Source organism: Pituophis catenifer, unplaced genomic scaffold (assembly GCF_029215685.1).
Source record: "Pituophis catenifer annectens isolate HBS135680 unplaced genomic scaffold, rPitCat1.0.hap2 SCAF_7, whole genome shotgun sequence".
NCBI lineage: Eukaryota > Metazoa > Chordata > Lepidosauria > Squamata > Colubridae > Pituophis > Pituophis catenifer.
The window spans coordinates 74,393,449-74,420,368 of NW_027256887.1; the positions used below are offsets into that span (position 1 = coordinate 74,393,449).

General features: G+C 41.2%; 1 protein-coding gene across 4 annotated transcripts in view; it reads left to right on the top strand.

Annotated features, from left to right (window-relative positions):
• DENND5B (DENN domain containing 5B) overlaps positions 1-26,920 on the top strand; it is a 123,728-nt gene that overhangs the window by 52,571 nt on the left and 44,237 nt on the right. For 2 of the 4 annotated variants that reach the window (XM_070946883.1, XM_070946885.1), the window contains exons 2-5: positions 3,098-3,163; positions 10,439-10,548; positions 18,050-18,716; positions 24,802-24,989. In XM_070946883.1, coding sequence (XP_070802984.1) covers positions 3,098-3,163; positions 10,439-10,548; positions 18,050-18,716; positions 24,802-24,989 — 1,031 coding nt within the window. The remainder of the gene's footprint in view (positions 1-3,097; positions 3,164-10,438; positions 10,549-18,049; positions 18,717-24,801; positions 24,990-26,920) is intronic. The other 2 variants (XM_070946884.1, XM_070946886.1) reach the window with 1 other exon arrangement.

The following is a 26,920-nucleotide window of genomic DNA, read 5'->3' on the forward strand; positions in this document are numbered from 1 at the left end:
TCTCCTTTCTTTGATATTGGTATGTAGATTAACCTCTTCCTATCTGTTGGTTATTGTGTCATTCTCCAGATTTGTTAACAAAGCTTGGTTAGTACCTTTACTGATTCTTCTTTTGTTGCTTGCCATATAATTTAGATAAAAGCCTTTCAGAGGCTTTTTTTCCTGAAGCTTCTTTCAGAGGCTTCTTTCAGCCTCTGAAATCTCCATTTGCAAGGCTAGGCAGGGCTACATTTGGAGTATAAGATGCACCCAGATTTTCACCCTCTTTTTAGGGAGAAAAGGTGCATCTTATACTCTGAAAAATACGGTATACATCTATCTGTCTTTACTACTGTGTACAATCGTATTGGCTAGATTCTTGGCATTGCACTAATTTGTAATTGGTTGAATCTGAATCAGCGTGGTATGTGACCCTAACCATTGTGGTTGGTAAACATTGTGTTAGGTGCTAAAAACCCATTAGGGCTTGTTCAATAAACCATGGCTAAAGCAAGTCCTGAGTACGATGAATCAGCTGCCAATTATCTGCTTCCAAACTATTTTCTTTCGGCCTCTTTGGAAATATGAATTAAACTGCATTCTCTGTTAAAATTGTGTTAATACAGAGGAGAGGCAAAATGCTCTCTGGGAGATGTTAATGTAGATTGAAGGCGACAGTCTTTAGTTTTAGGTTGTGTTCTCAATTAGCCTGGTAGCTTAAAAAGTAGATGTTCTTCGGGATTAAAAGGCAGGTTTAAAAAATGAGTATTCACCTTTAGGAAAGAAAGCATAACCCTTCCTCCGTTCCTCCCTCCCTCCCAAACGTATAAATTGTTTTGAAGTCTTGGGAGATAAAATATGTTTTACAGGTACATCATATAAATTAGCAATTTTGTTCCTTTTTCATTCCTTCTTTATTCAGAATTTTAATTAGGTATTTACTCTGCATTACATTATCACTTCCACTGCACCTTCTGAGTGTATGATATCGTTCTGACACTTACCATCACCATTTTCTTATCTAAAATTTAGTTGTTGCAAAGGTGTGCAGATACTTTGTCCTCTATGTTCATTCAGGGCACTATAATTGCTTCTGGATCAAAATCATACATATTTATATTTACTAATTTCAAAGTTTAGTGTGAACTTCTGTTCTTCTTATTGAACATTTTTAACAAAAATAAAGACTGAGATACATTGGAACTAGATCTGGGCATGGCAGAGGAAAGTAGATATGATTAAAGCATAAAGGAGGAGGATTATTATAAGAAAAAAAAAAAACCTATGTCAAATCTGTCCAGAGCTGTTTGTTGTATGTGTGTAATATTTTATACTTGCACACGCTAAGCATACCTGCTCCTGAGAAAAACTTTCCTTTTTAAAAAATAATGCCCCCCCCTCTATTGTGACCAATTCCATCCAGCCTTAAAAACACAAAGCTTTCATTTTTATCTGCCAAAATGTTTCCCCTGGCATTATTTCTTTGCTTATTTTTGATAAAATATTTACCGTAAATCATCTTCTGTTGTTGTTATTTACTTTAACATTGCAACTCCTGGGCCCGTTCATACGATGGCATTGCCAATTACAACAAAACCAGCTGCCAAAGATAGGGATGTGAAATTGATGCTTTTTCTTTCTAAACACATGTGCAAATAACTTCCAGAACACTGACTGCTGAGAATCTTCTTTGCCAGAAAGAAATGGGCTGGTCAACACTACCTTCTGTCATTTAACAATTTTCCTTGCCTAATCAGGACTCAGATATGGGAAACGGCTTTTGAGAAAGTTATAATTTTCAAAAATGTCTCCTACATTCCTTGACATATTGGAGAAGCTCACTGCTTCTTATTCCATTTCTTAATAATATCCCTTCCCCAATCTAATGTCTTCCTGGTTTCTTGACTGACAGCTCCCATCAATCCCAGCCTGTACCCATGTTAACTGGAATTGATGAGTGTTCTATGCAAGTGAAGTAGACAGAGAGCATCTGGTTGGGGAAGTTGCTTCAGGCTGGAGGGTCCCAAGGACCCCTGTGTCTCCCTGAAAATGGTCCCTGAATTGTAAATTTTAATGTGATGTTGGAAGAAATAATTGAAGATATGAAGAGTAATTATATTAACTGCATTACATTGCTTTAACATTAATTTAATAAAAATCAAATTAAATGTTTTCTGATTTTCTCATCTTGTTGATACATAATGTCCATATACTAAAAACCCAGATACCCACTCCCCAGCCAGATCAAGGTAGTATTCCCCTGCTTTAGTTGATGTCACTATACCCCACATAACCAACCAACCAACCAACCAACAAAAATGGATTCTACTGTTTGATAGATCTTTCGGTATACATCAGACACGATGACATTATACCCTACCACAGAGAATGCCAAGCCATCATGAAAAACTGAATAGAAATAACTTGCCTCAACCTAATTATATTTGGATGGAAAAAAATTTTGCACGATACATATATATATATATATATATATATATATATATATATATATAGAGAGAGAGAGAGAGAGAGAGAGAGAGAGAGAGAGAGAGAGAGAGAGAGAGAGAGAGACGCTCACTTAAGGGAGTGATAGTGGAATTAGTCTTTGAGATGTTCCACTGCCTGACATGGGTAAAACATAAGCCATTTGGAAAAATGGCCTAAACAATTCCAAATTTCTAGAAGTTTCTGGAATTGCCCTTTTTGTCTCAGCTAAAAATTTGCTGGAGAATTATCCGGGAGACTGAAGAACTTTTTATGACTCTGAAGAAGCTCATTGGGGTTGCTGTACTTCATTCATTTGAAGATGATTTTGAATGTATTGTACAAGCATGAATCTTGAACAGTCACCATTCTTGATCATATGAAGTCACATGTTCAGCAGAAGGCAAGTTAAATTTTCCCTTCCCATCAACACATAGGGCACCTAGGTTATTAATATGTGTTTGCACATGTCACTAACATTCATCGTTCTGTCTATTTTTCATGAACAGTAATAGACATATTACTGCTCATTTCATTATCCATGTTTCTGTTTTTCAAAAACCATGCTTATGTGTGTCTGCAGTTTCCGTTCATTTTGTTCATACATACTTTTTGTTTCTGTTATGTTATGTAGTCTTATACCAGTGGCTAGAAGCCGATCGCCATGGCAGGAATTCAGATACTGCAAAAAGAACATCAGGTAAAAATAAACATTAAAAAATGGGGGGTTGCTAATTTAACTACAGGCTTTCCATCTTTTCATTTATCTTCAACTCCATTAAATTCTATTCATTGATTGATTACTTTAATTATTTTAATCAGCAGTTATCATCCTTTTCCTGGGGAGTTCTAAGTTAATAAACTAACAGCCATTTGCTTTTTTGTTCCATTACCAGCTCTAAATACATACACACATTTTGTTTTTTGCTCAGGGATTTTTGTACTTCATGCTGTTAAGTGGTTTGCTTAATAATGGCCTATGGAAGCCACAATTGGATGGTTCCCCATACCAGGCCCAACTATAAACCCAATTTTGCAAATCGTAGTGTTTGTGATTTAACACTTCAACCCAGAACCCAACAAACCATATCATAGCTGATATGAACCTATCCAATGTTAGAATTATGTGTTGTACTTTGTCACATTTGGGCGTTTTCATCTGGGCTGCTGATTTTCTCAAGCCTGAAAGCTACAAAACAAAATCTCATTTTGCATTGATGGCAGTTGTATAGAAATCCACCAAGTCTATCATTTACACTTATGTAGTAAAAGAAGAAGGGAGGACATGTACTGGAGAACATGTGCCGTTATTAAAATATTTAAAGCTTGTCTTTGGGCTACCAGATTCCACTTCCACTCACAATACTAAAAACATAGCATCCTCATTAATTTTTTTTTAAAAGTACCTACAAAGGGTAATTAGTAGCAACAATCACAGTACAAAGTGGAAAAGAAGCTGATCAGATAATGAAATGCTTCCTAAAAAGGGCTTTGTTGGGCAACCATTAGAAACAAGGGATGATTTCTGAACACAGAGGGATTGTTGAGTGAAGATTATGTAAGGAGCATGTCAAGCAGGAAGTTTTTATTTGTGTTGCCAACAAAGACTGGACTTATGGCTGGGCTCCAAGATCTTGGATGCAAAACTCTAGATGTCTTTTAGATAGCAGCCAAGAGATACAGTAAATGTTTGCTTGCTGTGTCATCTGTGGTTATTTGGAGTTTTGCAACCCAGATCTGTTGCTAAATTCAAGCTAAGTAATCAAATGAAAAGCTTTATGAAGTCATTCAGAAGTGAGGCCTGGAAAGCAGGTGTTTGTTCTTACAGCTTTAATAACAAAGAATTCTTAACATCAAAAAACTCAGATTACAGCAAGCGGTCCCCAATCTTTCTGGGTGCAGGGACTGGTTTCAGAAGAAAAATTGTCTTCCACAGACCGGGGGTGGGGGGATGATTTCATGTGCGCAACCTAAATCCTGTGCATGCACAGATGAAGCTTTGCTCGCTCACCTGCCACTCGCGTGGCCTGGAGGTTGGGGACCCCTAGTTTACAGCTTCATCAAGAGTCTATGGAGATTCTCAGTCATCCAGGTCATGGTTATTTATTAGTTCAATTTATATGCCGCCTTTCTCCGGAGACTCAGGGCGGCTTATTATCCCAAATAAATTATCCCAAAGGTGCTTTTTTTCCAAGAGGCAATTGGGCTTTCTGGTTTTTCTTTGAAGACGTTTTGCTTCTCCTCCAAGAGAACTGATGGGACAGCCTCATAAAGATTTCTGTTTTTACATTCTTTTGATTTGTTCACTGGATTTTTCCCCCATAGAGAATTGCTAGGAATAACATATGTACTGCATCATGCCTATTCTAATTTTAGCAGAATACAGATGCTTCTGTGACTGATCTGCTAATGGTGGTGGTTGAGCCAGATGTAGCATTCCAGCTCCCATCGGCTGCAGATTAGCATAACTGGTGGTCAGAAATGATTGGCATTGTTGCCCAACAATATCATCTAGGGCAGGGGTGTCAAACTCAGGGGCCGCAGGCGACATCCGTCGGGGTGCTTAAATCTGGCCTGCGGACCCGGCCTGGAAACAAAGAAGGACCGGCCCATGGTTCCACATTTTCGTCCTGGACAGCCTCCTGCAGCACTTTGCCAGCCAAAATGGGGCATGGAGGGGCTGTTTTGTGCCCTGTTTTGGCAGCAAAGTGCTGAAGACAATCCAGGCTGAAAATGAGGGGCGGGGGCGGCAGCAGGGTGCTGCAGGAGGCTTCCATTCCATCCATCCGTTCCCCCCCCCACCGGGCTGGCAGAGAACTACAATGCTGATCCGGCTCTTGAACAAATCCAGTTTGTCACCCCTGATCTAGGACACAATTTTGCCATCATTGAACCAAGAGATGATAGCAGGTGATCACTTTTCCATAGATTAAAAACCCTTGAAAATCTATTTCTATGGAGATTCTCAGTCATCCAGGTAATGGATGTCCCAAAGGTGCTTTTTTAAAGAGGCATCTGGACTTTCTGGATTTTTCTTTGAAGACGTTTCAATTCTCATCCAAGAAGCTTCTTCAGCTCCTAGCCCTAACGCTTGAAAATCTGTTCATTGCAACTACAGATCCCGTAACAAACCATAATTACAAAACAGAATAGAGAATGAGCACTTTTTTTCACACCACCCTATATGCACGATGGGAAGGAGATTAATTTTTCTTTACTTAGTTTATACAAATTATAGCTTGCTCACCTAAAGAACATCTGGAACCCCAGTTAGATCATGGGATGAGATCCTGGTTTGAGAACAAATGTAATTATACTTTGCTTCTTTTTGGATGGAAAAGCAAAGTATGAGTTACTTCAACTTACAAGCTGAAGCTTTTAGTCTTCTTATATGTGAAAAGGGAATACTTCTACCTATAGGTCACTGTTGCTCATTCTTGCAACAGCCAATAATGGTACGTTGTGCCTAAATGTAGCCTAATATGCTTTTTATACAACCCCCCAAAGTGTAAGAAATGAAAGGCCAACTCCACTGAGAATAAGCAAATTCATTAAGATTTGTTGTCATGACATACAAATGAAGTAGTTTTCTTCTAAAGAAAAAAAGCCAGGGATATTTTTATATCAGATATGTGGCAGACTGCATTTCCACAAAATTTGTGACTAACTTTAATCCTTCAATGAGTGGGCTAAGAAGAGTTTTGTGTTTTTAATCAGCTCTTTCTTTGTGTGTAGTAGTACTAATCTCAGCCTTACTGATTCAGCTTTTTCAGAACAAACTTTTAAAGTCTTTCCTTTGTGAGTAACATTGTTTAAACTGTTTAGGATATGACATGTTGGGGAGTATGATTGAAACCTAAGAGGATGAAAGCAGGAGTCTTTGTTTTTACCCTTGCTACCATGTTTCCCTGAAAATACAACCTACTCAGAAAGTAAGTCCTAGTTTCATTTTTACACGTGTGCCCAATATAAGCCCTACCCCCAAAATAAGCCCTAATTAAGACCCCGCCCACTCCAGGGTGCACGGATAAAAATTAAGCTAATGTGGGGATGGGGATGGGGGTGGTGGTGGAACTGCCCTATTACTTACCTTCAGATAGTTGCAGCCAGGCCTCGCACACTTCGGCCCATTTCTTCTCTGGATCAATCCGGAGTTCTGTTATTGGCTACAGAGGCCTTCAGGAAAGTCTTGTTGGCTGCAGAAGAAACGGGACGAGGTGTGCAAGGCCTGGCTGCAACTATCCAATGCCGAAGAAGTTCCTGAAGGCCTCTGAAAGCAAAAAGGAAGCTGGGGGTGATGCATGCAAGTGAGGAGAGTCAGTGGACGACACCCCCCCCCAAATAAGATCTTTTTGGTAGAAAAAAATATAAGACAGGGTCTTATTTTCAGAGAAACTCAGTAGTTGCTTGGGGCTATTGGAAAACTTTGGTCAGTATTATCATGACCACTTTTAAAGTGTGTTTTCTGAAATGGATTTGTGGAAGCAGCTACAGCTATAGTTAAGTATGATACCAATAGCCATGAGAAACCAGCCATCTGCAAGAGAATTATTGGGGGAGAGAGAAGAAAGGATTCCACCCCAACCCTGTGGTGAGAATGTATGCACGAACGAATGAAGTAATTATTCATACAAGCCTTGAGCCAGCATGGATTGTGTTGTGTAAATCTGACCATCAACTTTTAGGTGATCCTACCTTATAAATGAACAAAAATGTTGGTGATTATAAGAAAGGCTATTGAATGTTGTTCTGAGCTGCTTGGGGAGAAATTAAATAAATGCATTATTTTAGAACTTAATAAAAGAATTCTTGCCCCATTTGATTTAGCATCCGAGTGAGTCTAACATAAGTGCTGCTAAATTTTGCCCCTATTGAATTTGATTTGTCTGGAGAATACTGTATTGTCATGAGAGAATTCACCATCTCAAAGACTGAGAAAGAGAGATCTACCTTCCCGGAAAGGGTGATGAACTAAATTTATTGAGGACACGCTAAAACGTTATGTGCATGACTGAAAATAATGCATAACTGAAAAAAAAAGAAGCATGAATTTGATAAATATGTCTGCAAACACATATTTGTATTACAGGTGCCCTTAAGAAGACATTTAATTTTTTTGGTGTAAAGTCTCCAAAATAACTTAAATGCACCATATGTACCCTGACAAAAGACCAATTTCTAAGTATTAAGTATCAATCCCATGTAATTCCAAGACACTGTGGGCAATTGAGATTAAAGTTTTTTGTTGGGATGAAATTAATAGAACAAAGTCCTAAATAAGTGGGAAAAAGAGCCAATTTGGTCTAGTGGTTAAGATCCAGGAGACGTGAGTTCTAGTCCTACCTTAGGCATGAAAGTCAGCTGAGTGCCTTTGGCCAAATTGGACTCCGGCGACAAACTGGGCTCAGTTAATTGCAACAAATCAACATTCAATTGATCTGAAAAAGCAAAGTCTGCCCTGCGGGGGATGGGAGTGGGGTGGGGAGAATAGGACATGGAACAATAAGGAGGGGAGAAAAAAACTAAATAATTGGAAAGGGGATTAATCTAGCTGTTGGTTTATTGCCTGCTGTGAAGAGCATCTGAAAAACGAACTTCAGTTGTTGGTTTTCTGTCTGCTACTGAACATCCAGCTGAGAATTTGCAGCTACCAGTAATGATTCATTGCCGATAAGCAGAGAATTCTCAAAGGCAGCGAAGGTCTTAGTGTCTATTCAGATTAATAATGCAATTTTCCTTTCCTCTTTCTGCTCCTACAATTTTTACATGTTTGCTGATAACGTGGAACATAGGCAAGAGCTGCAATCTTTTTTTCTTTTTCTTTTTTCTTTTGCACTTTGTAGAATTGTGTCAGGCTATGCAGATTCTACATCTGTAGTTCATGCTGCATTTTCAAACACTGTGATGTTTAAAATTCTCTATTGTTCAAGTTCAGGTTCTATGATTTCAGGAAGAATGCATTATCTTGTGAATATGTGTGTCTCTTTACATATAACCTTCTCTCCCTCTCTCTCTCTCTCTCTCTCTCTCTCTCTCTCTCTCTCTCTCTCTCTCTCTCTCTCACTCTCTCTCTCTCATTATCTTTTTTAAGTCAGTGAAATAAAAATGAAAGGAATATTATATAGATAGCAAATACAATAATACAAATACCAAAGTGTTGATCTTCTAGACAATCATTCCAGGCAGCATAAAACTGATTTAGAATCTACGCTGGGGACAATTAATGGGCTCTCAAACTTCGCACTAAAACTCTTACCTGGCTCAGCTCCACCGCTTGTTTTTAACTATCCAAATTTTTATTTTATTTTATTTTTTTATTTATTGTTTGTCAAACATGTACAAGGTAACAAGTATAGGTATGAACATAAACATGAACAAAGGAAGAAAATACAGATAAATGGAGACGGTAAGACAGGGACGCTGGTGCGTTTATGCCAACCCCCTGCATTGTGTCTAAATTGTGTAATTTAGAGTTACTGTCAACACCAGTGGTGAAATCCAAACTGGTTTGCTACCTGTGCATGTGCAGTGTGTGCCAAATGTGTGCTGCCTGCGCAGTGCGCACCAAATGCGTGTGCATGCATGCGCAGTACGCGCCAAAAGAAGGCTTGGGAAGGTAAGTAGAACAGCAAGGGGAGGAGGATCAGCTGTGCCGCGTGATTTAGCTTTGCTGGAAAGCAGGATTTCCTGCTTTCTAGCAAAGCTGAACCCCTTTGCACAGCTGATCAACGTAAATACCAATTGGAAGGAACCGGTAGCTTTTTTTAAACTACAGGTTCGCCCGAACTGGTAGGTTTTTAAACTGCAGGTTCAAACTGGTAGCTAACTACTGGTTTGCTCGAGCTTTTTTTTTTTTTTTTTTTTTACTACCAGTTTGCCCAAACCTGTAGTTTTTATCACTACCAGTTCACCCGAATCGGAGCCGACCGGTAGCATTTCACCCCTGGTCCACACTAGGAACAATATTTATGAAGCATTGCTATTTTACCTATTAGGTTATTAACTACAGGTAGTCCTTGACTTGCAATCATTCCTTTAGTGATCATTTAGATCACTAAAATTTAGATACTGAAAAAAGTGACTTACAACCGGTCCTCGCAGTATCCCCGTGGTTATGTGAAGAGCCGTGGCGGTGCAGTGGTTAGAGTGCAATATTGCTACTTGTGCTGACTGCCAGCTGCCTGCAATTTGGCAGATCGAATCTCACCAGGCTCAAAGTTGACTCAGCTTTCCATCCTTCCGAGGTTGGTGAAATGAGGACCCAGATTGTTGAGAGCAAAATGCTCGCTCTGTAAACCGCTTAGAGAGGGCTGTAAAGCACTGTGAAGCAGTCTATAAGTCCAAATGCTATTGCTATCAAAATTTAGGCACCTGGCAACTGACATGTATTTATGATGGTTGCAATGTACCAGGGTCATATGGTTGCCCTTTGTGGCCTTCCCAACTGGCTTCCAATAAGCAAAGTCAACGGCAGATTCATTTAACAACTGTGTGATTCACTTGACAACCATAATGATTTGCTTAACAAACATGCCAAAAAAGGTTGTAAAATTGGGTGCAGCTCACTTAAAACTGTCTTCCTTACCAATGGAAATTCTGGTCCCAACTGTGATCATAAGTTGAAGATCACCTTAAGTTATGATTTAAGTTTTTTTTTAATGGCTGATGCTTTCAATATCATTTTTTAAATGATATTAAAAATATTGTTTTAAACATATATCTCCTTAAACTTATATTATGAAGTATAACTTCATGGAGTGGGAATGAATATGGTATGGTTCACTTTAATGATGAATGATTCCTTTCTCCAAAAATTTAAGGTAGTTTTTTTTAAAAAAATAAATAAACATAACACTGTTTTCTTTCTTTTTTTTCTGTGGCTTTTGTTCTCTTTAACAAGGGGATGAACAAACTTGAAACTTTTTTTGAAAATAGTTCATTGACATGATGACTGTTGCTTCTTAATCTATTGCAGGAGAAAATTTTGACCAGAGTCCCTTGAAAAGAACTTTCAAGTCAAAAGTCTTGGCTCACTATCCCCAAAATATAGAATGGAACCCCTTTGATCAAGATGCCGTCAACATGGTATGTAGATAAACATCTTCTAAAAGAGTTTCACATTCTAGTCCTTGCCTACTGGGGCAAAGCCTGCTCTTCTTGCATGATTCAGTTTTCCTCTCTTTCCATTTCAGTCCTTAGTTGCATAGGGGAATTTTAGAGTAGAGTAGAGTAGAGTAGAGTAGAGTAGAGTAGAGTAGAGTAGAGTAGAGTAGAGTAGAATAGAATAGAATAGAATAGAATAGAATAGAATAGAATAGAATAGAATAGAATAGAATAGAATAGAATAGAATAGAATAACAGAGTTGGAAGGGACCTTGGAGGTCCTCTAGTCCAACCCCCTGCTTAGGTAGGAAACCCTACACCACTTCAGACAAATGGTTATCCAACATCTTCTTAAAAACTTCCAGTGTTGGAGCATTCACAACTTCTAGAGGCAAGTTGTTCCACTGATTAATTGTTCTAACTGTCAGGAAATTTCTCCTTAGTTCTAAGTTGCTTCTCTCCTTGATTAGTTTCCACCCATTGCTTCTTGTCCTACCCTCAGGTGCTTTGGAGAATAGCTTGACTCCCTCTTGTTTGTGGCAGCGCCTGAGATATTGGAACACCTCTATCATGTCTCCCTTAGTCCTTCTTTTCATTAAACTAGACATACCCACTTCCTGCAACCGTTCTTCATATGTTATTTTGACTAAGTGAGGAGGATTAACCCACATTTCTCTATGCATACATAGATTTGCGGCCAAAGATTGGGCTGTAATCAAATGTGTGAAGTCAATACTGGATTCACACTTCACTGTAAGTTACAATATTTGTTCAGGTTAGCCTGACCTGTGAATCAGGCTACCATTATAAACTGTGGTTTATAGATCAGCATTGGCTGTGAAGCCACCCTGTTGAGGCTTATCCAACCAACTGATCAAAACTGTGAAATATCATATGTGAATTCAGCTCCTGTGTCATCTTCAGCCTAAGGAGGATTTAGGACAGTAGTTCTCCACCTTTTTTTCACCACGGACCCCCCCTTAAATACCTTTTGTGGCCACAGACACCCAAGATTTTACTCAAGATTTAAATCATAACACTTGTCCAAGCTTTCATGGACTCCCTGGTAATGACATTGCAGCCCCCCCAGGGGTTCGCAGACCACAAGCTGAGAACCACTGACTTAGAAAATACTTTCATGCAGCTAAGTAAAGCTCAAGTGAAAGTGTTTTCTAAGCCCTCCCTCCTCAAACCTTTATTTCCTAGGTTTCCTAAATTCCAGTCTTTTCCTTCGATAAGTTGGTATTTTCACACATTTGTCTTAGGCTCAATACTTACAGCAATTCTACCACCGTCTAGTACAGTGATGGCTAACCTTTTTGCTGTCGTGTGCCAAAAGTGGGGGGAACGCGGGGGAAGTCATGTGTGCACGTGCCCACACCCATAATTCAATGCGCCCCGCCCCACCCCCATGCATGCGCGCATGACCACCCCCCCCCCGCACTCCCCCCACTTTTGGCACACGATAGCATGGTGGACCCAGTAGGCCCATTTTTTGCCCTTCCCAGGCTCCAGAGCCTTTCTAGGGGCCTGGGGAAGGGCGAAAACAGCCTTCCCCACCCCCCACCCCGGATGCCCTCTGGAGGCCGGAAACAGCTGGTTTCCCAACTTCCAGTCCCACCGGAGCTGAATTAGGGCAATGCTCACGTGCCCACCAATATGGCTCCGCGTGCCATCTGTGGCACGTGTGCCATAGGTTCACCATCACGGGTCTAGTAGAAAGCTTTGAACATATCTTGCTTCTCAATGATATAACAATAGATGAAATATCCCTATGCTTCTGTCTCATAATAAAAGCTCTTTATTCCTTATAGTTTAGCTTGTCACAGTGTCTGATTACTGTACACACTCAAAGAATTGTGAATTCTTTAATAAGATACAGGTATCCCTCACAATCGTAATTGAGCCCACAAGTTTGATTATAAAGTCACAATGGTCAAAAAGCGTGTCACCACATGATTGTGCCTGATTTTATGACCTTTTTTGTGTCATTAAGTTAAGGTGTCAATATAAAACAAGTGCTGCTACCAGGTGCAAAAGATCAGTCCACACATGAAGGTCCAATTAAGCTGATTTAGTGCTACTCATAGCCTATGCACAGGAATCTTCTTGAATAACAGTTAGAACCTGCTTGGGATTAGATAAGGCTGAATGGAATTCAAGGAGGGTTGGATTTAGCTCACTTGGGGCTATGTAGAGATTCTAGGCCAGTGATGGTTATCCTTTTTGGTGACGAGTGCCCAAAGCGTGCACATGCGCACACAAATGCACGTGCATGTGCCAGAACCCCCCAAAATGCAATGCAAGTGCCCCCCACACATGCGCCCCATTTTGGGCCTGGAAAGCCTCCTGCACCAATCTGAAAGCCAAAACGGGGTGCAGGGGGACCATGTGAGGCCCCCCCACACCCTGTTTTGGGCATGGAAAGCCTCCTGCACCAACCTGCACCCCCTCATGCATGCACCCCCCCCGTGCACCCATCCCCTGCATGCCCCCTGCCCCCCTGGCATCGCGGCAGAGACCCGAAGACCAGCTGACCAGTGGGAGGTGCACACGCATGCGTAGTGGAGCTGGGCTGGGGCGACGGCTGGCGTGCCCGCAGAATGGGTTCTTCGTGCCACCTGTGGCACGCATGCCATAGGTTTGCCATCACGGTTCTAGGCTGATCCCTCTTTAAACTCTGCCACCAGGTTCTTCCATTCCTTCCCCTACATCTTCAGTTGTTAAGTGAACTCACTGTTTGCTATGGAGTGTTTTTTGCTGGAAACCAGAAGTAAATGATGGTTTCTGGCAAAAACGTTATAAATCACAATTGCATGTCTTTGGGATACCACAGGTACCCATATATGCAAGCTGGTGGCCGAGCACCCAAAGTGTGTTCACATGATTGTGGTGGTGGTGGTGGTGGTTGGTGTGGTAGACATTGGAACTTTAAGTTCGGATTGTAAGTAGCTTTTTCAGAGTCCATCATAACTTTGAATGTTCACTATGTGACCAGTCATAAATTGAGGACTGCCTGCATTCACGAGGAGTAACCTAATGTCCGCCAAAGCACCATCAGACTATTAAAGCCTTCATGTTCAAAGAGATTGTGACAAATACCAGAATTCTTATTTTTTTGTTCCTGTAATCAAGTTTTGTAATGTAATATGAAGGGTTGAACAAAAGCCTTCTGGAACATGAATACTTTTCTCTTTAATGTTAAGCGCAGAGAAATGTTGCTCAGTTTTTCCAGAATTAATGTTATCATTACCTTGTATTTTTGTCTGCTTTTTATATTAGCAAGTGATTTTTTTTTTTTTTTTATGCAAGAAAATGCTTAAATATTTTTTAGGTTAATCTAGAAAATCCTTCTGCTGTTACTATATGCTAATCGAACTGCAGATGGCAACAAGATTAATAGAATGTTGTTTAATGGAAGTTAGCTAATGGAAAAAGAGCAGTTTCATTTTAGGAACTGCGATACTCTGTTTTTCTAAAGACTTTCACAGTTGTACCACACATGTTTAAACTGCTTTTTTGGAATATAGTGATGGCTGTTTCTTGATCTTTGATTGGGCAAAGTGCTTCAGGGAATCCCTGCCACATTATGGGAAATAGTTAGGGAGTAAGACTGGTAGTTCTATAAGCACTTGAGCAGGATGCTTTAAGATTAGCTTTTGTTCAATGATTTAAAACATTGATGCATACCTAGGTGCATTCTTCAAGTTACACAGAGAATTACTGTGTTTCCCTGAAAATAAGACCCTGTATTATATTTTTTTAACCCCAAAATAAGCTCTTGGCCTTATTTTCGGGGAGGTCTTATTATTTTGGGACACGTGAAGCAAGACGGGGCTCATCATGCCGTCTTACCTGATTTCCAGCTCTGTCTCCCTAACCCTAATCAGAGGAAATGGCTGTGCATGTCAGGGCATTTATTAATCCCATGTTTGGCTCTGGGACTAATTACCCTGGTTTAGAGGAGATGGGTCGTGGCTTAATCCAAGTTGCAATAATCTGAAAAGAAACGCGAGGAAGGTTTCTAATAAAACTCATTTATTTGTTATAAAGAAAATAAAACACCTCACTAACTAAGAAAAGTTAATTGTTACATTTTGGCAAGTGAGATCTCCTGCCGGTCCAAGATGGACCTTGCTGGCAGGAGAACAAAGGAAAGAGTGTGAGAAACAAGTGAAGGAATGTGGGTGGATGGACATGCGTAGTAGCTTCTGATAACAATTCTTGGCAAGGTACGGAGAGTCAGATAGTCCAGAAATAATGAGCTCAGCTGGTAAATAAAATAACGCAGTGACAGTGCATGCGTTTAAATATTTTTGGGAAGGGCTTATTTTTGGGGAGGGCTTATTTTCAGGGTGGGCTTATTTTAGCGCATGCGCTCAAAAGCCCAGTTGGGCTTATTATCAGGGGATATTTTATTTTCAGGGAAACAAGGTAGTTCTGAAACCATTAGCTTGGAAACTGACTGGTTCCCACACATTATAGTCTAATCAAGAGCAGAGAGGTTATTGAAGTGTCTATGTGCTGCATCCATGGTCTTCTCTTCCCGACTTTTGCTAATTGATAAGAGTCTGTCCTTCAGTTGGTGGAAAAAGTAACATCTCTCCCAATTGAACAACACTGAGATCTGTACAAACTGGGTTTTCATTTGAGTGGTCTCATATTTTGTCAAGAAGCTCCAAGCAATTGGATAATTAGAGTCGAAGAAGAGTTTCAGACCAGTGTTGAAATCCAATTTTTGTTACTACCGGTTCTGTGGGCGTGGCTTGGTGGGCGTGGCTTGGGCGTGGCAGGAGAAGGATAGTGCAAAATCCCCATTCCCACCCCACTCTGGGGCCAGCCAGAGGTGGTATTTGGCGGTCCCCCGAACTACTCAAAATTTCCGCTACTAGTTCTCTGAACTGCTCAAAATTCCCGCTACTGGTTCTCCAGAACCTGCTGGATTTCACCCATTTCAGACCTCTCATAGTGGCTTCCCATTTGATGGAACCAGCCCTTGAGGGGAAAAATGGCAATGGCGTATTACAGAATGTTCAGAATTTCTGTTGTTACCCTCCAATCCTGCCACTCCTTCCAGCAGCATTGAGCATGATCCAATCTGGGTCACTCACCAGGACCAGAAGTTTAGTCTTCCAAGCTTTCGGACTCGTGCTGGAACCCATCCTTAGGGAGCTTCTCTCTTACCAGAATTCTGTCTCACATTTTGGTGAGAGTCTGTAGAGATTCTCAGTCATCCAGGTCATGGTTCTCCCAAAGGTGCTTCTTCAGGAGGCAACTGGACTTTCTTGTTTTTTTCTTTTGAAGACATTTTGCTTCTCATCCAAGAAGCTTCTTCAGCTTCCTACTATCCTGTCAGAGCTGAAGAAGCTTCTTGGATGAGAAGCGAAATGTCTTCAAAAGAGAAAACTAGAAAGTCCAGTTGCCACATGAAAAAGCACCTTTGGGACATTTTGGTGAGAGAAAAGTTCCCTGAGGATGGGCTCCAGCACAAGTCCAAAAGCTCAAAAGATTAAACCTCTGGTCCTGGTGACTGAACCAGATTGGATCCTGCAACATTATCCTGGGACACGTATATTTGCCTTCATTTGTGAGCATTGAGCATGATTATTTCTTTTTCTTGATTGTGTTATGGTCCGCCAGCAGCCTGCGGAGCTGGCAGCGGAGTCGGACAGCGATGAGGCTGAGGAAGAACTTGGGCCAGTCCTGGAGGCTGGGGAAGGCCCGGATGAGGGCTCTGCGTCAGAGGCAGAGATGGGGCCAGGGCCATCGGGGAGTGAGGTGCAGACTCCGGAGCCTCCAGAGACTGATAAGAGTGAGGCAGAGGAACAGGAGGAGCCTGTTCCTAATGCATGCATGAGAAGAGCTGCCAGAAGGCAAGAGCAGCTCAAGCAAAGAGGACAACTTGGGAGTAGGACCAAGAGATGATTGGCCCCTCCCATAAGGCTTAAAACAGACCAGCAATGGCGTTTGGGCTTTACTGGAAAACAACGTTGGTAGCTTCGTCTTCTTCTTCGTCTACGTCTTGTATTTATTTTTGTATCTGGGACTTCTAAACATTTGCTAAGAAAGGCCTTTGGCAGTTTGCCTAATTGGACCAAGGTTTGCGATAGGACTGAGGAATTTGTGTTGGGAGGAATTTGTTTTAATTTAGTTGAACGACACTGGGAATGAAGTAATTCTCAGCTGTTTGAATAAAATTTGTTTGCTTTTTTTCACTGACTGATTTTCCTACTACTTACATGGGCCTGGGTCACAAGATTGGGAGTTTGTTGGGTTTCCCATTGTGATTATTTTGAGATTGTTCCAGACTTGTTAATAATTCCTCTTGTATATACCTGGAACCATTTTGGCTACAGATGTTCAGCATTTAGTGGGTCAGTGTATGCATGCATGAACACTCCTGTCAATCTTACACAAGTGGGCAGCACAATCTCCAAAGCGGCTTCATGGGTCTTCCAGAGGTTTAGCAGCTTTAGCACTTGATGGGGTGAGATGTGGCTATATTGAAACTCATGCTAACAAAATTCATGAAGGTCTCCTTTCAAGAACATCAGAAAAATTGTACTGAACTCATGCTTCACTTTCCTCATCTTTTCTTTTTTTTCATGAAATATTTCCAGAAGATTGCTTCCAAGAGAGTTTTATACAGATTAGTCCATTTGTATAACGATGAACTGGATTCCCTTTAGCTACAGTGTTTAGACACACGTTTAATTGATATACAAAATATTTGCTACTATTAAATTATATGACTGTGGCTATACTTTTAGCCTTAATACTGGGTTACATAATTGACATGCATGTAATATTCACATCCTTTTCAATTTTATATAATGCCCATTACTTGCTAAGGAAATGGGCTTTTTGTTAACTGCTTTCTTGAGAAATCCGTAGCTAATGCACAAGGTTATAAATTAATTTTAAGAACTATGGCAAATTCCATCGCTACACAATTATGCAAAATCAGTGGAGCTTGAGGCTGGGAATTGTAACTTTTTAAGAATGTTGTGTTTAATTAAACGTTAAGAAAGTGGTTTTTTTTCAACCCTAGTTTCTTGTCAATAAGCATTATTTGCTTTATCAAATGACTATTATGTATTGGTTAAGACCCAGGTCTTGTCAACTGAAAGGTTGGCGGTTCGAGACCCAAGTACCGCATGATGGGGGTGAGCTCCTGTTTCTAGCCCAGCTCCTGCCAACCTAGCAGTTCAAAAGCATACAAATGTGAGTAGATAAATAGGTTCCACTGCGGTGGGAATATAACAGTGTTCCATGCACCTCAGTGTATAATCGTGTCGGCCATATGACCCTGGGGGCTTCTTCGGACAACGAAGCTGGGAAACAGAGATGAGCCCTTAAAGTTGGACACAACTAGGCAGGCAAAATCTTTACCTCTATAGATTTTACAGTACAGGAATGGCCATAATATGATATGGCCATATGATGCAGCTGACAGGTGCATTTTCCTCTTGTCTTCTCACAGCTATGCATGCCCAAAGGGCTATCCTTCAGGACTCAATCTGACCACAGAGATCCCCAGTTCCATTCGTTCATCATTACTCGGGAAGATGGGTCCCGCACCTACGGATTTGTACTCACATTTTTCGAGGAGGTCACGAGCAAGCAGATCTGCGCAGCCATGCAAACGCTTTATCAGATGCACAACGCGGAACAATGCAACAGCGTCTGCGCCTCGTCGTCATGCAGCATGGACTCGCTGGCCAGTAGCCTGGATGAAGGAGACTCCACGTCCCTGGCCAAAATGCAGCGCTGCAACTCGTACGACATCAACAGGGACACACTGTATGTTTCCAAGTGTATATGTGTCATTGCTCCCCTGCCTTTCATGCAAGCCTGCAAGAAATTCCTCATCCAGCTGTACAAAGCAGTCACTTCTCAGCAACCTCCACCTTTGCCTCTGGAAAGCTATATACATAACATTCTTTATGAAGTACCCCTTCCGCCCCCAGGAAGGTCACTCAAATTCTATGGGGTTTATGAGCCTATAGTCTGCCAGAGACCAGGCCCGAATGAACTCCCTCTATATGACTATGCTCTCCGGGAAGCCTTTGAGCTGCTGGGCTTGGAGAATCTCATCCAGGTGTTTACATGTGTCCTCCTAGAAATGCAGATTCTTCTTTATTCTCAAGGTAAGTGGACTTCTCCTAACCTGACTGTGATTTTGACTTTTCTTGTTTTCCAAAATACTGATGCCACCAAATATAATATTGTGACGATTTTAGCACCACAACAAAGGATGTTTTCATAAAAAGGAAGAGATATTCTGATGTTTTGTTGGGTGGAAGAGAATAGGTCTACGGCGGGGTAAAATGCACTTACCTTTGCTACTGGATCGCAAATGTGAGTGCACATGCCTCTTCTGTGCATATGCAGGGCCTTCTGTGCATGCGCAGAGGGTCAGTAGACGGGACGTGATGACATCCGAGCAGGTGGGTGGAGCCTCCCGCCACTGGCCCTACTGGATCACATGACCCGGATAGATCTGGATGGATTTCACCACTGGTCTACGGTTTCTAAAAGCTATCTCCTGTCTAGCAAACAACGAATTTAATAAAGCAATAAATACTGAGGACTAGTTATACATTTTTGTCTCCCTTTTCTATGTATATAGATCTTTCCATAGCACACTGGCACTATTTGCCTCCGAAATAGCGCTAGCACTTATATACCGCTTCTTTTGCCACCAATAGCCTCCCACCGACCAGTTCGTTCTCACAGGGAGGGACTACTCAGGGTACCATCAGTCAAATTATGTCGACTGGCCACTCCCAGGGGGAGGGCCTTCTCTGTGGGGGCTCCAACCCTTTGGAATGAACTGCCCCCGGAGATACGGAATATCCCTGATCTCCGTGCTTTCCGCCGTGCCCTCAAGACCCTGATGTTCCAACAGGCGGGGCTAAACATACGAACATGTGAATGATTTTTTAAATGTTATCTAATTCTGGGTTTTATTTAATTGACCAAACTAAGTAATAATTTTAATTAGCAATTTTATGATGTTCGTGTGTCTATATTTTTCTTGACTGTACACCGCCTTGAGTCCTACGGGAGAAAGGCAGTATAGAAATATAATAAAATAAAATAAAATAAATAAATAATGCTTTACAGCCACTTGTAAGCTGTTTACAGAGCCAGCATATTGCTCCCAACAATCTGGGTCCTCATTTTACTGACCTTGGAAGGATGGAAGGCTGAGTCAACCTTGAAACAATCAGGATCAAACTTCAGACTGGGCAGAACTTAGAATGCCCGCATTACTGCATTCTAACCACTGCACCACCCGGGTTCCTTATAGTGCTATATAAGAAGACAGACAAACAGACGGGAAATCTGTCAACAGAATAAGTGGATAAAGGGAGGGAAAGTTTGAACTGCCTACCCTATGCCAACCACAGAGGTTTTTTTGGCTAGGAAGGGATGTATGAATAAGATTTATTAATAATAGGTCACCCCTTACTACAAAAATTACAACCACACCTTCCCTCTATGCAAGATTGCAAAGAATAAATTCGAACTCATCTGACAGATTCTTTGAAAACTTACAATATTACTTGCAGGCACAAGCTAAAGACAGGACATTGACACAGAAAGCAGTAACCATCTTCCAAGAAAGCTATAATTGTCCGGAAGATAAGAAAACTGCTTATTAATTGATAACATCAAGGATTTATGCTTCAATATTTTTCTGGTTTTAAATAGCTTTGTGAAGATACCTTACCTATTTTGAAAGCAATTATCCCCGACAGTGATTAGCTTCTTTAAAATAATTTTAAAGGTGGAAGTTTTCTTATGCCAACAAAGAATGTAATAAAATATGGTGGATGGAGAAGGAATAGATATTTCAATAGTTTCACGATAGTACTGTTTTGAGACTGATAACGCAGCTTTCTAGGGAGCAGTAATAAAATATGATTGCCACAAGATTAGGGTCAGAGAAGGATAAATTAAATTGTTAGTTCTGCATATACATAGAATGTAAGTGAGTCTACAAATAATCTGAAGAAGGATATAATTTTTTCTAACCTTTTACTTTAAGCCTGTCAGCCCTCCAGCTACACCAGACAGGAAACAGTACCAGATGAGTTAATGCTATTTTATTGTGAAGCTACAGGAACAAAATCTTGAAAGTCTGAAGATACAATTCCTCTGCCTTTTAACAGCCTGATCTGTTAGGGCAGGTTCTTGCTAACTTTCTTCTTCTGACCCTTAAGCCCCTGGGAGTTCCTCCCTCTCTTGACTGATGGTTCCCTAAGCAGCATCTCTTACTGCACCCCTCAAAATCATTCTGAGATATCATTACAAACCCCTTCTCTGTCCAAGAGCATTTAATAACACCCCCCCCAAACATTTTAATGATAGTATATACCATTCTCCAGCAGAGCTTCCAAAGCAGTTTACCAAAACACGGTAATGAAATATGATAAATTTCCCAGAAGGTTTTTTCTCCCTAAATACAGGTAGTCCTCGACTTACAACAGTTCGTTTAGTGACTGTTCAAAATTACAACAGCACTGAAAAAATGTGACTTACGACCATTTTTTACACTTACAACGATTGTGGCCACCCCATGGCCATGTGGTCAAAATTCAGATGCTAGGCAACTGGCTCATATTTATGACCATTGCATTATCCCAGGATCATCTGATCACCTCTTGCAACCTTCTGCCAAGCAAAATCAATGGGGGAGCCAGATTCATTTAACAACCAAGTTACTAACTTAACAACTGCAGGGATTCACTTAACAACGGTGGCAAGAAAGGTTTTAAAATGGGACAAAACTCACTTAACAAATGTGTCATTTAGCAACAGAAATTTCGGGCTCAATTGTGGTTGTAAGTTGAGGACTACTTGTAAAGCAATAGCACTTAGTCTTACTATGTTTCCCCGAAAATAAGACCTCCTCCAAAAATAAGCCCTCCCCGCATGCGCAGCTGGTCCCTCTCATTTCCTCTGGTTAGGGTTAGGGAGACAGAGCTGAAGATCAGGTAAAATGGCAAGAGGATTCCCGTCTTGCTCCACGCACCCCAAAATAATAAGACCTCCCTGAAAAAAAGGCCAAGCACTTGTTTTGGGGTTCAAAAAAATATAAGACAGGGTCTTATTTTCGGAGAAACACGGTATATACCGCTTTACAGTGCTTTACAGCCCTCTCTAAGCGATTAGAGTCAGCATATTGCCCCTAACGATTTTTGGGTCCTCATTTTACCCACCTCGGAAGGATGGAAGGCTGAGTCAACCTTGAGCCTGGTGAGATTTGAACTGCCAAATTGCAGGCAGCCGGCAGTCAGCAGAAGTAGCCTGCAGTACTGCACTCTAACCACTGCGCTACTGCAGGATATTAAACATTGTCCAATGACAGCAACAACAACAACAAAAACACCCCAAAATATTGCTTTTGGCTTGGTAGTTTTCTCTTCCAAGAGCATTCTGAAATTTTCTGGAGTTCCTATCCTGATGGAAATGAGGTGAACATGGAACTCTTGGCCATTTCAGAAGCCAGTGCCCTGCTTTGAAGAACTGAGGTACTGCAAAACCAGCAGATTGGATTTTTGCCCCAGATCACAGTAGGAGTCTGGGGAAGTCTATGGGCATCTTTACTTTTTTTTTTTTATTGGATTTTAAACAAAGATATAAAGACAATACAAAAAATACAAAGACATTACAAAGACAAACAGATTCCCACCACCTACCTACCCACACCATATTTTACATATATGTTTTGGTCATCATCAGAATATATATTGTTTTGTAAGTTAATATATGAATGATACATTGTCAATTCAGGTGTTTTAATTTAGAAATAATCTTGCATCTCCTCTTTATTCATTTCCAATTTTAAATTTTCTACCCTATTTTCTTTCATCTATATTTGTACTGATTTTCTTTTCCAGCCATTGATACCACTGGTGCCACACAAGATAGTATTCACTTTCTTGCTTATCCTGGAGTTCCAGTGTCAATCTATCCATTTCAGCACACTCTGTTATCTTTACTTTTCAATAAATGGTGTCTGAAAGCGAGTATGGCATTCTCTTCTTCTTCTTCCTCCTCCACCACCTCCTCATCCTCTGCTTCTTTAATGCAGTAGGGATGCCCTCTATATTTGTTAAGGGACACAGGGGCTCAGTGGCTAAGACGCTTAGCTTGTCGATCAGAAGTTCGGCAGTTCAGCGGTTTGAATCCCTATGCCTCATAATGGGGTGAGCTCCTGTTACTTGCCCCAGCTTCTGCCAACCTAGCAGTTCAAACGCATGTAAAAAATGCAAGTAGAAAAATAGGGACCACTTTGGTGGGAAGGTAACAGCGTTCCGTGCGCCTTCACCGTTGAGTCATGCCAGCCACAGGACCATGGAAATGTCTTCGGACAGTGCTGGCTCCTTGGCTTAGAAACAGAGATGAGCACTGCCCCCTAGAGTTGGGAACGACTAGCACGCATGTGCGGGAGAACCTTTACCTTACCTATATTTGAAGCTCCTAGAAACCCTAGCCCACAAACCAAGGGTGTCAAACCCCTTGCATCGCAGGCCGTATCGTGACATACCGTGATGTTTTTTTGCCAGGGTGGGCGTGGCCTGCGCGGGCCATATCCAGCCCACAGGCTACCAGTTTGACAGGCCTGCTACAAACCATAGGCCAGTCTTTTTCAACGTTGGCAACTTTAAGATATGTAGACTTCAGCTCTCAGAATTCCCCAGCCAGCCACGAGTTGAAGTCCATATATCTTAAAGTAGCTGAGAAACACTGCCAATAGGCTATGCCCGCTGAGAATTCTGAGATGTGTAAAGCTGAGAAAGTTGATTTAGGATACTGTACTTGGTGGAGTGTATTTTTGGTGACTGACTGATAGGCTCATTGAAGCTGGAGTGCAAATCCATTATATTTAATGGAGAACCATGGGAGACATGCATTTTTAGCCTAGCTCGGGCTGCGAGCAAGAACGAAGGAATGACACTCCAGTGTATTGTCAATGAGAACATTACAAACTTTGGTTTCATTATTAATGTGCCTCAGATGGCTGAGATAATCAAAATAGCATTCTTGGTTTTTTGCAAAAGTTTATTTTTCTTTTACTTTTTTGGCTTTTACTGTTCTTGGGAAGGATTAATTAGGTCGGAATTAAAGAAAACTGTGGATTTACAGGACCCCCTTTCCTTGCCATTCAAATTTGAATTCCTGCATGAATGCTCATCAAACTTTTTTTTTTTTCCCCATGCTGGAACCTTGGTAATGTACTCTGATGTAGATCAGCCATAAACACGGGTAACATACATGAGAAATAGAGTAGTTGTTTTTTTCCTCATTAATGTTTCCCCAGCAGAGAGATAATGGGAAGTCATATAACTAGTGATGTGTGATAGTTACAGTACATGTGTCTCAAATTGAACTGAGCTATATTTTCTGAGGTCATAGTTTAGAGCAGGGCTGTCAAACTTGCGGGCCGCGGGCCGAATGCATTACACGCTGGCCATACCCAGTTTAGCGAAGGGGAAAAAACTCCCAATACATCATGTGACAACATGAGTTTCACACTCCTGGTTTAGAGACAGTCCCCTCAAAATCAATTGTTGAAATAGTATTTAAATTATCTCTTTCTCAAGCACCCATTTTGAATGTTTTTTGTTAAATATTCCACTAGTTTTATTTGGAACCAGAGACACAGACCATTAGGCTAAAGGTCTGGTACTTAACTTCTTGTTGTTTGTCTTGTTTAACACATCTGTATTTTATCCATGGGTTGTACTTAAACTGTGGGAATTGTATGCACATTAATCAAAAATCACATTACTGTTATAACTATTTAAGTTTCATAAAGTGGTGCTGTTAATAGCGGTGATGGCTGCTAGTACTTTGAACTTCGATTTGCCACTATCAGTTGGAATAAAATCCTGTCAAAATACTTGTGAAGAGAGTACTTAATGGAAATGTATTTAAAATACCATTCATCCTAAGGATTAACCTCTGTAGTTAATTCTCATTCTGTCTTAAAGTGAATTTCTCAAAACATTTCATAGCTTGCTTTGAATGACAGTTCTAGAGTTAATAATTTAATCCATTTTAAACGGGAGGAGGTTACACATTAAATCAAGTCAATAAATGCCTATTACAATGTGTATCCCCTGTGGATTTAAAAATCGCTTTGCAGTTGCCATCTGCTGGGCATTGAAATGTACATGGGATTTTAGAGACAATTCTGTTTTGGGTTTCTTTGTTTAGACTATCAGCGTCTGATGACAGTTGCGGAAGGGATCACCACCCTGCTATTCCCATTCCAGTGGCAACACGTGTATGTCCCCATCCTTCCAGCCTCACTCTTACATTTCCTGGATGCTCCTGTACCTTACTTGATGGGCCTCCAATCCAAAGAGGGAACAGATCGTTCTAAACTGGAACTTCCTCAAGAGGTAAACATTGCTTGCAGCCTTTCATGTCTTGGGACTGGATTATCTGAGGGACCGTCTCTTCCTGGTTATATCCACCCGACCCACTAGAGCCATGATGGCGAACCTATGGCACGCGTGCCACAGGTGGCACACGGAGCCATATTGGTGGGCACGCGAGCATTGCCCTAGCTCAGCTCTAGCACGCATATGCGTGCTGGCCAGCTGATTTTTGGGCCTTCTGGGCCCACCGGAAGTCAGCAAATGGGCCAGGGGGGTGGGGAAAGCTGTTTTCGCCCTTCTCAGACTCCTAGAAAGCCTCTGGAGCCTGGGGAGGGTGAAAAATGGGCCTACCAGGTCACCGTGCCAACACATGCCAAAAGCGGGGGGGGGGCCCACAGGGGACCGTGCACGCATGCGTGGGGTGCAGGGCACATAAAATTATGGGTATGGGCACACACGCACGTGACCACCCCGGACTCCCCCCACTTTTGGCACGCGATGGCAAAAAGGTTAGCCATCACTGCACTAGAGAGACAAGACAAGGAATGTTGCAGGTCCCCCTCTCTTAAGGTGGTACCTTCTCCGTGGTGGCTCCTTTCCTTTGGGTTATCATCCCTACAGAGATTAGGCTAGCCCCCATTTTGACACAATTCTTTAAGGGCTTGAAGACTTGGTTCTGGCAATGGGCCTGGGGAACTCCGAGTGAGATGGAACCGATCAAGTGGTTCATTTGATTGTGTGTTGCCGTCAAGGGGTGAGGGGTTATTGTTTTTTATTCTTTTATACTGAGTTTTCACTGTTAGTAAGCCGCCCAAAGTCCCTGAGAAGGAGTGGACAGCCATATAAATCTTCCAAATAAATAAATTAACAGCAGCATTTCCAGTGTGGTTTCCTGGGTGAAGACTTGTTGGGCGTTTTTGATGCGAGATGGAAATTCAAATACATCTTGTGAATGCAGAACAGGGGAATGTCAACAATTAGATCCAGGCACCGTAATTAAAATATCTTCCCACTTCACATTCCCAGGCAGACACACAAGAAGGTAGGTAAGAAAATTTATTGCTGAGAAATAAGAGGCCATATGTACAAAGACGTCTTAACAGTACCCCGTGGCCTTGTCCTCTATGTATTGTTAATCTTTAGGTTTAAAATCCTGGGCCTCTTTGGCTTCTGTTTTCCGAGCCTTGAAGGTTTCCACCATCTGTCTGCTTATAAAATGATACTCTGGCATAAAAATCAGAGATTCCCACTTCATCGGCTTCAATTCTTACAACAGGTCAATTCTTATGCGTCTGTGTTTTGAAAAGTGCGAGAAAATGCATGGAGCATATTAAAGCAGATTTGGCATTTCCTAGGATCACAAGGTTAATTAAAGGAAGCAGTCGCTTGGTCTCCTAAAAAGATGCATCCATTTTAAAATGTTGAAAAAAGGTGCTATATATACAGATGAAACTCAACACACTACGCAGCCCTAGTAAATATTTTATATTACAAGGAACTTGCTCCTCTTTGAGGGTTGGGAGGAAATGACAAAAAGACTTGCTGTATATTTAGATAAAGGTTTTAATGAAATCTGCATGTGTTTAGCATATGTAGTTACGGTTGAGTTTCCTCTTCTTTTTTTCCACCATCTGCCAAGCTGAAAAAGAGGTCAGAGATTCTTGCTTTTGATTAGTTGCTTTTTTTTAAACCAACATATGCAAATTCTGGTTTATTTTCCTCCTTCTGTTATTTTCTTCTTGATCTTCAATTTCCGATTTGTCTGGAAGAGACAGTCCAAGGTTGTTGGTTTGCAAATCACAATAAACAAATCATGGAATGTACTTCTGTGGTCTGTTCAACTGCACCATCAGCCAAAATTAGGTTTTAGAAACAACTGTGTCTGTAAACTGTGTCTGGGCTATAGAAAATAAATGCTTGGTTGTAGTACTTGCTCTGAACAATGGTAGTTG